The sequence below is a fragment of the Heterodontus francisci genome, chromosome 19 (genome assembly GCF_036365525.1).
Source record: "Heterodontus francisci isolate sHetFra1 chromosome 19, sHetFra1.hap1, whole genome shotgun sequence".
In the NCBI taxonomy this organism is placed as follows: domain Eukaryota; kingdom Metazoa; phylum Chordata; class Chondrichthyes; order Heterodontiformes; family Heterodontidae; genus Heterodontus; species Heterodontus francisci.
In genome coordinates, this window is record NC_090389.1 from 10,833,216 (window position 1) to 10,846,320 (window position 13,105).

Consider the following 13,105-nt stretch of genomic DNA (forward strand, 5'->3'; position numbering starts at 1 on the left):
GGTTCATATGCATCAAATCCGCACTTCTCTGTCCCTGCAAATCAGTTACTTTTTCACTAAGGCGGGCTGCCTCCTCGCGGAGTTTTTTAATCTCTTCCTCTAGTCTGTTCTGCTCTTTTTTAGCCTGCTGTCGGCATTCTATCAATTCCTCAAGTAAACAGCCGATAGCTACTGACTTCTGTATTTTTTTAAATTTCCTAGCTGACATCTTTGCTTGTGCAATCTTCCAAAGGGCTTCCCCTACGGGTTTTCCCTTGTCGCTAGTGTGACCTGCATACTCCCCGTATTACGGCCACTTCCCTATTACGTATTTTTGGAGGCGTCCCTTCCAATCAAAACAATCCAAGTCCCCAGGGCTTGGAGATTCCCCTTGATTTGCCATCCTATGATAGTGGCTACGAATTAACCCCCAAGTTCCTGTTCTCTCTGTACTTTGCCAATTCGGTTCAGCGCAAGTCTCCCGCTGACTATTTACTTTAGTTCACAAGCTGTTTTTCATACATGTCAGCAGTTCGTAACAAACTCAGTAGTTCTTGCAGCCCCTGGCCAACACCGTAATCAATGTTGAGGACTCCCAGGTCAACCCATTCCCGATTGTATATCGTTGTGCCGCCACCTCTGGTGAGTCTGTCCTGCCGGTGCGACAGGACATACCCAGGAATGGTGGTGGTGGTATCTGAGTCATTGTCTGTAAGGTATGTTTCCATGTCTATGACTGTCAGGCTGTTGCTTGACTAATCTTAGGACAGCTGTCCCAATTTTAGCACAAGCCTTTAGATGTTAGTAAGGAGGACTTTGCAGGGTCGACAGGGCAGCATTTGCCATTCTTGTTTCCAGTGCCTAAGTTGATGCCAGGTGTTTCGTCTGGTTTTATTCCTTTTCAACTTTTACCGAAGTAGTTATTGGTGTTTTACTGTCTGGAAGACTTTACCTGCTGCTGAGCCTCCAGTGACGGCTGTCTTTCATTGTGGTTCACATCTGGCTGAACCTATGCCTGTTGTCTCACATGCAAATGCTAGTCATCTTCAGTACCACACCAAACTTATATCCAAACAATGCTGTTAGCTCAGAAATCCTATTTAATGGTATATACTGTATAAATGGGAAAAAAAAGACATTTTTTCCACCACTTGTTCCTTGCCTTTGTTTGTAACTGTGCTGCCTGGTTGTTGCATTTATTTTTGGTATTGTAGTTCTGCTGGAACAGGATGAAAAGTACAATTCCCAGGTAACATCCCTTTCACATACAGGAGACTTTCTTCACATATATTTATGCTTCAGACCCAGAGTTTCTCCATAGCATCTAGAAATCCCAGCACCTAAGTGTGACAGATTTTCTATTTTGTTTTTAAAATAACTTGGTCAAAATTGAGACTGTCATCTTTCAGTTAGTTACAACATGAAAGATTGGCATGCTATTTGCAGGTGGCTGGTGAAAAGTGTGTCTTTGATCCTGGAGTGTTACATTTAAAGATGTTAATGTATACAATTTGATAGATGGAGAGATTGTGAAGCACTTGCTCGATGCAGATGTCTTAGCGTTCCATGTTTGAACTGTTAGGAAATCCATTGTAAAGTGAGATATGGTCAGGATGGAAGAGCCTTTTCCATGTCTGTGACTGATTCAGTCAGAGTTCATTAATCTCTATAAGCTGTGCTTTGGCATCAAAGAAAGCACATTGTGGCTGCAGTATGAACGATCCACGGGATGCACTGCAGTTGTCGGCAAGATTACTTCAACAACACCTCCAGGCCCTGTGACCTCTACTACCGAGAAGGGCAACGGTAACAATGTTGTGGGAACACCATCACCTCCCTTCTAAGTTACACATCATCCTGACAGGAACATATCTTGCCATTCCTTCATTGCTACTGGGTCATAGAGTCTTAGTCATAATGGCACCGAGGCATTCCCTATCTAACAGCATTATGGGAGTACCATCCCCACATGGACAGCAGTGGGCCAAGAAGGTGACTCATCACCATCTGCAGGAGAGCTAGAGATGGGCAATAAATAAGGCCTTGCCAGCATCAAACATATCCTGAGAATTTTTTTTATAATCTGAGAACCCTGTCATGGACTCCTGTTTCCATTCCACCGTGGCAATAATACTTCCAAGATTAATAGTCTCCATAAGGAATCAACTCCTACAATTTACAATTTTATAATTTCAGTTTTCTAGTATCCGAGTATTTCGCTGTTATCGTATAATTTACCGCCAGAATTTCTTACTGTAAGATGTGGCTTCCTGCAAAGTGTATATTATTCTCTTGTGGTCAGATTCTACTTATAGAAACACAGCTGTTTAGTATCCTACTGTGTCTTTTGCTGTAATATTTTATCTGTAAATTGACCTGTTTAGCCTGTATGCAATAGTTTAATGGTGTGTTTTTTCTCTACCTTCTGAGATAAATGGGCTGGACATCCACACCCACACATGCAGTAGGTGACTTGCAGCGATTCAGGCTTGTATGTTAAGCTTGGGCTATGTCAATCCATCCCTGGCAGAGAATAAAAACAGGGTATTGTAGGTACATCAGACTGTCAGCTGGAGAACATGTGAACAAGAAAATATTTGGGAAAAAGCTCAAACAAGCACAATTATCAACTTAAACTACAGGCTTTTCTAAACACAGGGCAGATCTGGTTATACGAGGGAAACTTCTTGTCAGTGTTTCCAATATTAAGTAAACAATCTTCTAGAGACGTTGTGATTTTTTTCCCTTCAATTATTGTACAGTTTTTATGTGTTATTTCTAGCTGTGTGACTCACCTAAGGGAAAGAAATGGCAAATGAAGAGTATATATAGATATTTGATCAGTTTTGTGGTAATTTCTGTTTCGTGAAGGGCACTGGAAATAAAACTACAGCATTAAATTGGTTTTGCACTAGTCACTCATTCCCTCATTGTTACTTTATAGTTCGTTCACCATAGGCAATTAGGCATGTATGCTCATTTGGACCAACTAAGCTGCTTTTGCCATATGTGTGAAGCTTTAAAAATGTGATGCCCCTTGAGGTCACATTTTCATGTGTCATGTGATAACAGTGCTGCTGTAGCAGATTTTAATCACATAAATATCCTATTGCATGCATTAGGGAATAAAGAGGGTTCTCATACTCATCTGTATTTTTCATAGATGATCTTGCATCAAAAGCCAATATCATCATTGACCCTGCAGAGATCTCTGCCATTTCAATGGACGACTTGGATGAGGATGATGAGAGTGTGACACAACAGGTACAAAACCAGAGTGTCGCTTTCTCTGACTTTGCATAGATTGTTTTATTTGTTCGATCCCAGCTGAAACTATAGCTGGCCCAGTGTGCTATAGGATTATGGACTGAATTTGTGTGTGAGAATCTGCATTCAGATGATCAAATTGATAGGGCAGCTGTTGCCACAAGTCTGTACATTATCCTCTTAGCCACTAGATATTACAAACACTCTTTGCAATTTGCATTGAATGTAGCAACTGAAGCTACATATTGTGCAAGTAGCTTCCCATTAAATCTTTTCTAGGAGAATCTGCACTACCTAAGTAGGGACCCCTATTTCATAGTATTTACAGCACAGAAACAGGCCAATCAGCCCAACAGATCCACGCTGGTGCTAATGCTTCACACGAGCCTTGTATTGTTTTAATCCAATGCTATCTCAAGCACTGTTCCAACCCTAGTACTGCACTATGTTTATCTACTACCCTAGGAACACAATTGAGCAGGAATACCCTAGTATTGTGTTAATGCACTGCACAAACAGAAATCTCCAAATATTATGCTCATTATCCAGCATATCAAGAAAGCCACAAGAGATGGTGCTCAATTTGAGTTGGTAATTATTATAGTCCCTAAAACATATAGGAAGTGGAAGTTGTAGGATGCAATCATAGAATTATCAAATTTACCGGATTAGGTATACCAAGGACCAAGAGCCACAACTAAATTCAAAGAACTAAGGGAACACCTAAAGCAAGTACATTGGATATTCAACAACACATCAGTAGAGGACAGGTGGAACACCTTTAAAAGAAGAATGCTAAACTTGTAGGGCAAGTGTATACCGGAAATCAATAAGCTCAGACTAAAAGAATGTGAACCTAAATGGATGAACAAATTAGTAGCAATATGAAGCATAAAAAAATAAGTTGTACAAGTCCTGCAGGGAAAAAGGGAAAGGGGTTCACTGGGGTGTATACTGGTACATGCAGAAGCACGCTTAAAGGGTGATCAGAGGGGCCGAGGGATACCTAGAAAAGCACATTGGCGCTGAGGCAAAACATAACCATCCTACAATAACACAAATAAAAACAAGGCAGTACAATAACACAAGGCAGTCAGAAGAGGTGAGGGCTTTAAAATATGCATACAGGCTCAAAGCCGAAGATGAGCACACAGTAGTAAGCATTTTGAATAACTGCTTTCTTCAGATATTTATTGGGGAAGGCAATGAGCAATATGTCATCCCTAAACAGGATTAACCAAGACAGAATTAATGGATTTCATGCACAAGATGAAAATCCTAGATGGGCCTAAAGGGCTCAAATCTAGTAAGTTTCCAGGAATAGACAGTATTCATCTCAGCGGTGAGGGAGACAAGGGAGGAGCTTTGTGAGGCACTGATGGTCATTATGAAGGAGTCACTGGACACTGGGAAAGTGCTAGCTGATTGGAAACAGGAAAACATGGTGCTTTTGTTCTAAAAAGGTGACTAAACAGACAGAAGCAATTATTAACATAAGTCTTGTTCCAATTCATGTAAAATAATGGAATTTACTATCCAGAGTAAACCTGCAGATTATACAGCAATAACTCTGGAAGTCCGGAGTAAATCTAGGGAAGGTATAATGAACTTACTGAAGGTAGAAATAAAATGGCGTGGAGTGACTTGGATTCAGTTGTGAGGCCACTACTGTTTCTCATGTACATCAGTGACTTCTGAAACAATGCGAATTTGTCAAATTTGCAGATGCTACAAACTAACAGGGGCAGTGGAATCAAACGAAGCAGCTCAAAAATTACAGGATGAGTGAGCAAAATATGTAAGTGGGCAGGAAAGCTCCACACATTGGATTTACACATGGAATTAGATCACTTGTGTGTGACATGTGTTCTTTATCCAGCAGAGGCCAGGTGGTGCTGCTACGGGCGGAGGAGCTCTTGCCAGGCCAAGTTGGTTAAGTTCACCAACGCTGGGCCGAGCCAATAGATTCTTGAGCACAGCGGCTGTGAGCTTGATGAATCCCCGTCGATCTCTGGCCACCGTGGAAAAGGTGAAGGTTCGTACTCTGAGTGTGGAGCAGAGGACGGAGGAGGATAGTAAGTACCCACTTAGTAAATGCTCAGTTTGAAGTGAGATTTTTATGTATGTTTACAATAGAAATTGTAGTTATAGTACATAATCTGGATTGATTGCATCAAATCTGACATTAGACATGATGTACTGAGATCACCAAAGCAATGATTTCATGACTTGATTGTTTGTAAATTTGGGGAGTAAGTGTTACATGTGAGGGAGCAGAGACTTTTGTCATAAAAACAGAAATTGCTGGAAACACTCAGCAGGTCAGGCAGCGTCTGTGAAGGGAGAATTCAAGTTAACGTTTCATGTTGATGATTTTTCATCAGAACTGGAAGATGTTCGTGATTTAACAGTCTTTAAGCAAATACGGAGCCAGACAAAAGGGTTGTGGGGTTGGTGGGGAAGGAGGAGGAGAGGACAAAAGAGGAAGATGTGGAAGGCAGGAGTGATTAATGAATGATGCACAAGGTAAGTGGGAGTGGTATTGGGGTAAGTAAAGAAACAAAAGATGGATCCAGCGGAGGTGTAAATGGTTACAGCAGATACTTTGGGTAACTGATTACAGAGCAGAAATCTGCAGTAACAGTGTGCAGAGGATGACCCTTGTCTGCAGGCATGCCCCCACGCTCAAGCTCTAATCTGGGAAAGCCACTTCAGCTTTCAGTTCAGTTCAAGCCTCCAGTTCCATCTTGGCTGTAGTTAATTTGTTTTTATTATTTCTTCATGGGATGTGATTGTCGCTGGCAAGGCCAGCATTTATTGCCTATCCCTAATTGGCCTTGCGAAGGTGGTGGTGAGCTGCCTTCTTGAACCGCTGCAGTCCATGCGATGTAGGTACACCCACAATGCTGTTAGGGGATTGAGTTCCAGGTTTTTGACCCAGCGACAGTGAAGGAACAGGGATATAGTTCCAACTCGGGATGCAGCAAGTGCTGGTGTTCCCTTCCATCTGCTGCCCTTGTTCTTCTAGGTGTAAGAGGTCACAGGTTTGGAAGGCGCTGTAGATGGTACACACTGCTGCCACTGTGCGTCAGTGGTGGAGGGAGTGAATGTTGAAGGTGGTGAATGGGGTGCCGATCAAACGGGTTGCTTTGTCCTCGATGGCGTCAAGCTTCTTGAGTGTTGTTGAAGCTGGCAAGTGGAGAGTATTCCATCACACTCCTGACTTGTGCCTTGTAGATAGTAGACAGGCTTTGGGAAGTCGGGAGGTGAGTTACTCAGCCTTTGTCCTGCTCTTGTAGCCACAGTATTTATATGGCTGGTCCATTTCAGTTTCTGGTCAATGGTAACTCCCAGGATGTTGATGGTAGGGGATTCAGCGATGGTAATTTTTCTTTTATTCTTTCATGGGATGTGGACATCACTGGCAAGGCCAACATTTGTTGCCTGTCCCTAATTGCCCTAGATGACTGAGTGACTTACTAGGCATTTCAGAGGGCAGTTAAGAGTCAATGGCGTTGCTGTGGGTCTGGAGTCGTATGTAGGCCAAACCAGGTAAGGATGGCAGATTTCCCGCCCTAAATGACATTAGTGAACCAGATGGGTTTTTGCAACAATCGATAATTTCATGGCACCATTACTGAGACGAGCTTTCAATTCCAGATTTTTATTATTTTAATTTAAATTCCACCAGCTGTCATGGTGCCTCTGGATTACTAATATAAAAACAGAAAGTGCTGGAAATACTCAGCAGGTCAGGCAGCATCTGTGGAGAGAGTTAACGTTTCAGGTCTGTGAGCTTTCATCAGAACTGGCACAGTTTAGAAAAGAATTAGGTTTTAAGCAAGTGAATGGGGTGGGTTTTGGTGGGGAAGGGAAGGTCTGTGATAGGATAGAGGGCAGGAGAGATTCAATAACAAAGCTGTCCTGGGACAAAGGCAAAGAGTGTGTTGATGTGTGTGGTGAAAGACAAAACATTAGTCCAGAGAGAGTATTAATGGCAGAATAATGAGCAGTTCTGTCTACATGAAAAACAGGCACATGGTTAAAAAATAAAATAAAATAATTTTTAAAAAAGGCCAGTCATGCTGTGAAATTATTGAACTCCGTGTTCAGTTCGCAAGGCTGTAGAGTGCCTAATCGAAAGATCAGGTGCTGCTCCTCGAGCTTGCTTTGATCTTCACTGGAGCACTTCAGCAGGCCAAGGATAGAGATGTGAGCATGAGAGCAGGGGGGTGTGCTGAAATGGCAAGCAACCGGAAGCTCGGGGTCATGCATGCAGACTGAGCGGAGGTGTTCTGCAAAGCGGTCACCCAATCAGTGTTTGGTCTCCCCAATGTAGAGGTGACCACATTGTGAGCAGCGAATGCAGCTAAATTGAAGGAAGTACAAGTAAATCGCTGCTTCACCTGGTAGGAGTGTTTGGGACCTTGCATGGTGAGGAAAGAGGAGGTAAAAGGACAGGTATTACACATCCTGTGATTGCATGGAAAGGTGTTGTGGGAAGGGGGCGAGGTGTCGGGGTGATGGAGGAGTAGACCAGGGTGTCATGGAAGGAACGATCCCTTTGGAATACTGACGGGGAGGGGAAGGGAAGATGTGTTTGGTGGTGGCGTCATGCTAGAGGTGGTGGAAATGGCAGAGGATGACCCTTCGGATGTGGAGGCTGGTGGGGTGGAAAGTGAGGACAAGGGGAGCCCTGTCGCGGTTCTGGAAGGGAGGGGAAGGGCTGAGGGCAGAAGTGCGGAAAATGGGGTGGACACTGTTGAGGGCCCTGTCAACCACAGTTGGGGGGGAATCCTCAGTTGAGGAAAAAGGAAGACATGTCAGAAGCACTGTTGTGAAAGGTTGCATCATCAGAACAGATGCGCGAAGATGGAGAAACTGGGAGAATAGGATGGAGTTCTTGCTGGAAACAGGGTGTAAGGAAGTGTAGTTAAGGTAGCCGTGGGAGCCAGTGGGCTTATAATGAATATTAGTACACAGCCTATCCCCAGAGATGAAGAGCGAGACGTTAGGGAAGGGAAGTGTTGGAGATAGATTGCGTAAAGGTGAGAGAAGGGTGGAAATTGGAAACAAAGTTAATGAGGTTTTCCAGTTCGGGGCGAGAGCAGGAAGCAGCACCGATACAGTCATCAATGTACTGGAAAAAGGGGTGAGGGAGGGTGCTGGAACAAGGAATGTTCGACATATCCCACAAAAAGACGGGCATAACTAGGACTCATGGGGTACCCACAGCAACAGCTTTTATTTGAAGGAAGTGAGTGGAGTTGAATGAGAAGTTGTTCAATGTAAGAACAAGTTCAGCCAGGTGGAGGAGGGTGGTGGTGGATGGGGACTAGTTGAGCCTCTGTTCAAGGAAGAAACAGAGAGCCCTTAAACCGTCCTGGTGGGGGATGAGATTGGACGTCCATAGTGAAGAGGAGGCGGTTCGGGCCAGGAAGCTGGAAATTGTCAAAATGACGTAGGGCGTCAGAAGAGACTGGACCAGGGAGAAAAGATAGGGTCAAGATAGGAAGAAATAATTTCAGTGGGGCAGGAGCAGGCTGAAACGATGGGTCTACCAGCACAGTCCTGTTTGTGCATTTTGGAAAGGAGGTAGAAGCAGGCTGTCCAGGCTTGTGGGTTTATGAGGTTGGAAGCTGTAGAGGAAAGATCTCCGGAGAAGATGAGGTCAGTGACAGTTCTGGAGACAGTGGCTTGATGTTTGGTGGTGAGGTCATAGTCCAGTGGGAGTAGGAAGAAGTGTCTGAGAGTTGGCGCTCAGCCTCTGCAAGGTAGCGGCCGATACGCCAGACAACAGCACCACCCTTGTCAGCAGGTTTGATCACAATGTTGGGGTTAGACCTGTGAGAACGGAGTGCAGCAGGTTCAGAGGGAGACAGGTTAGAGTGAACGAGGGGAGTGGAGAAATTGAGACAGCCGATGTCACGCCAACAGTTCTCAATGAAAAGATCAACGGGCCAGAGGGAGGGGTCCAGGTGGAGGGAGAATACTGGAAGAGGGGGTGAAAGGGTCCACTGGTCGGCGGGAGGACAGCTGGTCAAAGAAGTGAGCCCGGAGGCAAAGACGACAGAATAGAATCATAGAAGGTTTACGGCTCAGAAAGAGGCCACTTGGTCCATCGTGTCTGGGCTAGTCGCAAAACGATCCACCTATTCTAATCTCACCTTCCAGCATTTGGTCCGCAGCCCTGCAGCTTACGGCACTTGTGCATATCCAGACTCCTTCTGAATGAGTTGATGGTCTCTGCCTCAACTACCCTTTCAGACAATGAGTTCCAGACCATCACCACCCTCTGGGTGAAATAGTTTTTCCTCCTCTCCCTTCTAGTTTTTCTACCAATCACTCTAAATCTAAGCCCCCTCATCACTAACCTCTCTGCTAAGGTGAATAGACCCTTCACCTCCACTCTGTCCAGGCCACTTACAATTTTGTACATTTCAATCAGATCTCCCCTCAGCCTTCTCTGTTCCAAGGAGAACAACCCCAGCCTACCCAACCTTTCTTCATAGCTGCATTTTTCCAGTCCTGGCAACATCCTCGTAAATCTCCTTTGTACCCTCTCTGTGCAATTATATCCTTTCTGTAATGAGGTGATCAGAACTGCACACAGTACTCAAGTTGTTGCCTAACCAATGAGTTGTACTGTTCCAGCATAACCTCTCAGCTCTTACACTCTATACCTCGGCTAATAAAGGAAAGGATTCCATATGCTTTCTTAACCACTTTATCGACTTGTCCTGCTACCTTCAGGGATCTGTGGACATTGACTCCAAGGTCCCTTACTTCCTCTACACTTCTTAGTATTTTCCCATCAATCGTGAATTCCTTTGCCTTGTTTGACCTCCCCAAATGCATCACCTCACACTCTCCAAGTTGAATTCCATTTGCCACTTTTCTGCCCATCTGACCAGACCATCACTATCTTCCTGCAGCCTACAGCTATCCTCCTCGCTATCTACCACACGGCCAATCTTTGTGTTGTCCGCAAACTTCTTGATCATGCCCCCTACATTTACATCCAAATCATTAATATACACCACAAAAAGCAGGGGACCCAGTACTGAGCCCTGTGGAACGCCACTGGAAACAGCCCTCCAGTCACTAAAATAGTCGTCAACAATTATCCTTGTTTCCTGCCACTGAGCCAATTTTGTATCCAAAATTGCTGCATTTCCCTGGATCCCATGGGATTTTGTATTTTTAACCAGTCTGTCATGTGGGACCTTGTCAAAAGCCTTACTAAAATCCATGTAGACCACATCAACGGCACTACCCTCATCTATCTTCCTTGTTACTCAAGTTGGTCAGACAAGATCTTTCCGTAACAAATCCATGCTGGCAATCCTTGATTAACCTGTGCCTTTCTAAGTGACAGTTTATCCTGTCTCTCAGAATAGAATTTGATAATTTGCCCACTACTGAGGTTAGACTGACTGGCCTGTAATTATTTGGTTTATCCCTTGCTCCCTTTTTAAACAGAGTTACAATATTAGCAATTCTCCAATCCTCCGACACCTGTATCCAGTGAGGACTGGAAAATGATGGTCAGACCTTCTTCTATTTCCTCTCTTGCTCCTTTTAACAGCCTGGGGCACATTTCATCTGGCCCTGGTGACTTATCAACTTTCAAGGATGCTGATCCCATTTATACTTCCTCTCTTCCTATGTTTATCACATCCAATACTGCGCAATATTCCTCTTTAACTACAATATCTGCATCGTCCCCCTCTTTTGTGAAGACAGACACAAAGTATTCATTAAGAACCATACCAATATCTTCTGCTCCTACACATAGGTTACCTTTTTGGTCTTTTATGGGCCCTCCTCTCTCCTTAGTTATCCTCTTACTCTTGATGTATTGATAAAACATTTTTGGGTTCACATTGATTTTACTTGCCAATATTTTTTCAGGTCTCTCTTTACTTTCCTAATTTCCATTTTGATTTCACCCCTCCACTTTCTTTACTCCTCTCAGCTTTCTATAGTATTGAGTTCTCGGTGTCGGACATAAGCTTTCCTTTTCTGCCTTATCTTATCCTGTAGGCTCCTTGACATCCATGGGGCTCTAGATTTGGCCGCCTCACCCTTTTTCTTTGTGGGAATATGTTTACCCTGAACCCCTTGAATCTCCCCTTTGAATGCCTCCCACTGCTCTGACACTGATTTACCTTCAAGTAGCTGATTCCAGTCCACTTTTGCAAAATCACTCCTCAGTTTACTAAATTGGCCTTGCCCCAAGTGAGAACTCTAATTCCTGTTATATCTTTGTCATTTTCCATAATTATGTTAAAACTGACTGAATTATGATCACGACCACCAAAATGCTTTCCCACTGCCATTCCATGAAGAAGAGCTTAACATCATGCTGAGCGCGAAATTCATTGTGGTGGGGGCGTAAGGGGATAAAACTGAGTCCTTTGTTAAGTACAAATCGTTCAGCGACAGAGATGGCACTGAATTACTAGTTCAGTGACATTACCACTATGTCACTATCTCCCCCAACGGTAATGCCGTTGAATGTCAAAGGGAGATGGTTAGATTCTCTCTTGCTGGAGATGATCATTGCCTGGCACCTGTGTGGTGTGAATGTTACTTGCCACTTAGCAGCCCAAGCCTGAAAGTTGTCCAGGTCTTGCTGCATGCAGGCATGGACTGCTTCGTTATCTGAGGAGTTGCAAATGTTGTTTTGCACAGGCCTGGCATGCACTTCTTCAGGAAGTGAGCACAAGGCTTCCTTCATATACCAGAGACTCAAATGATGCACAAACACAGCTGGAACTGTGAAGAATGTTATCTCTTGTAACAGGATTTGCCAGAAGTAATCTAATCTAAATCTAATCTAAAGACCATTTAGATTTAGAGATACAGCACTGAAACAGGCCCTTCGGCCCACCGAGTCTGTGCCGACCATTAACCACCCATTTATACTAATCTTACACTAATCCCATTTTCCTACCACATCCTCACCTGTCCCTATATTCCCCTACTACCTACACTAATGGCAATTTGTAATGGCCAATTCACCTATCAACCTGCAAGTCTTTTGGCTGTGGGAGGAAACCGGAGCACCCGGAGGAAACCCACGCAGACACAGTGAGAACTTGCAAACTCCACACAGGCAGTACCCAGAATTGAACCTGGAGCTGGAGCTGTGAGGCTGCGGTGCTAACCACTGCGCCACTGTGCCGCCCTCTGTTAGGAGTTCAGCTGTACTGTACTGTTGATGCAGTCGACTGGCAAAGAAAGCAACCCTGAAAAGTTTCCAATCTTTCTTAAACTGTCCACAAATGCCGTGTGACTGACATTCTTGTGCAGTCGAAGAAAGTAGTGTGCACCAGTAAAAATTGCTGGTGACTCACCTAGTGCTCCATCAGCCATAGCAGAAGTGCATTAAGTACAAATTAATGCGGTAACAAAATAGTTTAATGCACGGAGGATGCTCTTAATGCAACTAAAAGATGTACTTGAATGTTAGCCATGTAGTGTTGTGCCACTCAACCCAAATACTTTGAGTTAAGTGGTGCACCATTACTGGGTTAACGTGATTCAGTTCATTATTAATATCGGCTTTTCCTCGTGTGTTGACAATGATCTGATGCTCTAAATCCACTCGGGTATGCCCTTTTCTGAGACTGCATAGTTTAATTGCTATTGGGAGACCTCATTAAGATTTGAGCTTATAAGGGTAATTGACAGTTGATCCAGGGATTTTATTTACTGTTCATCATTGTCACTAGCTTTCAAGGTAATGGTAGATGAATGAAATTTTTAAGCAGCTGAAGTGTAGACAGTTTGTTCATGAGTAAAATGGTGATTCTGTGAAATTTTGTACTATATATGCAGTCAAACTATGGAG

The 13,105-nt window shown here is 43.9% G+C and overlaps 1 protein-coding gene across 4 annotated transcripts in view; it reads left to right on the top strand.

Moving 5' to 3' along the window:
- Positions 1 to 13,105, top strand: part of LOC137379949 (E3 ubiquitin-protein ligase RNF123) — a 536,536-nt gene that overhangs the window by 179,353 nt on the left and 344,078 nt on the right. For 3 of the 4 annotated variants that reach the window (XM_068051365.1, XM_068051363.1, XM_068051366.1), the window contains 2 exons: positions 3,143 to 3,243; positions 5,126 to 5,321. In XM_068051365.1, the coding sequence (XP_067907466.1) occupies positions 3,143 to 3,243; positions 5,126 to 5,321 (297 nt within the window). The remainder of the gene's footprint in view (positions 1 to 3,142; positions 3,244 to 5,125; positions 5,322 to 13,105) is intronic. The other variant, XM_068051364.1, reaches the window with a different exon arrangement.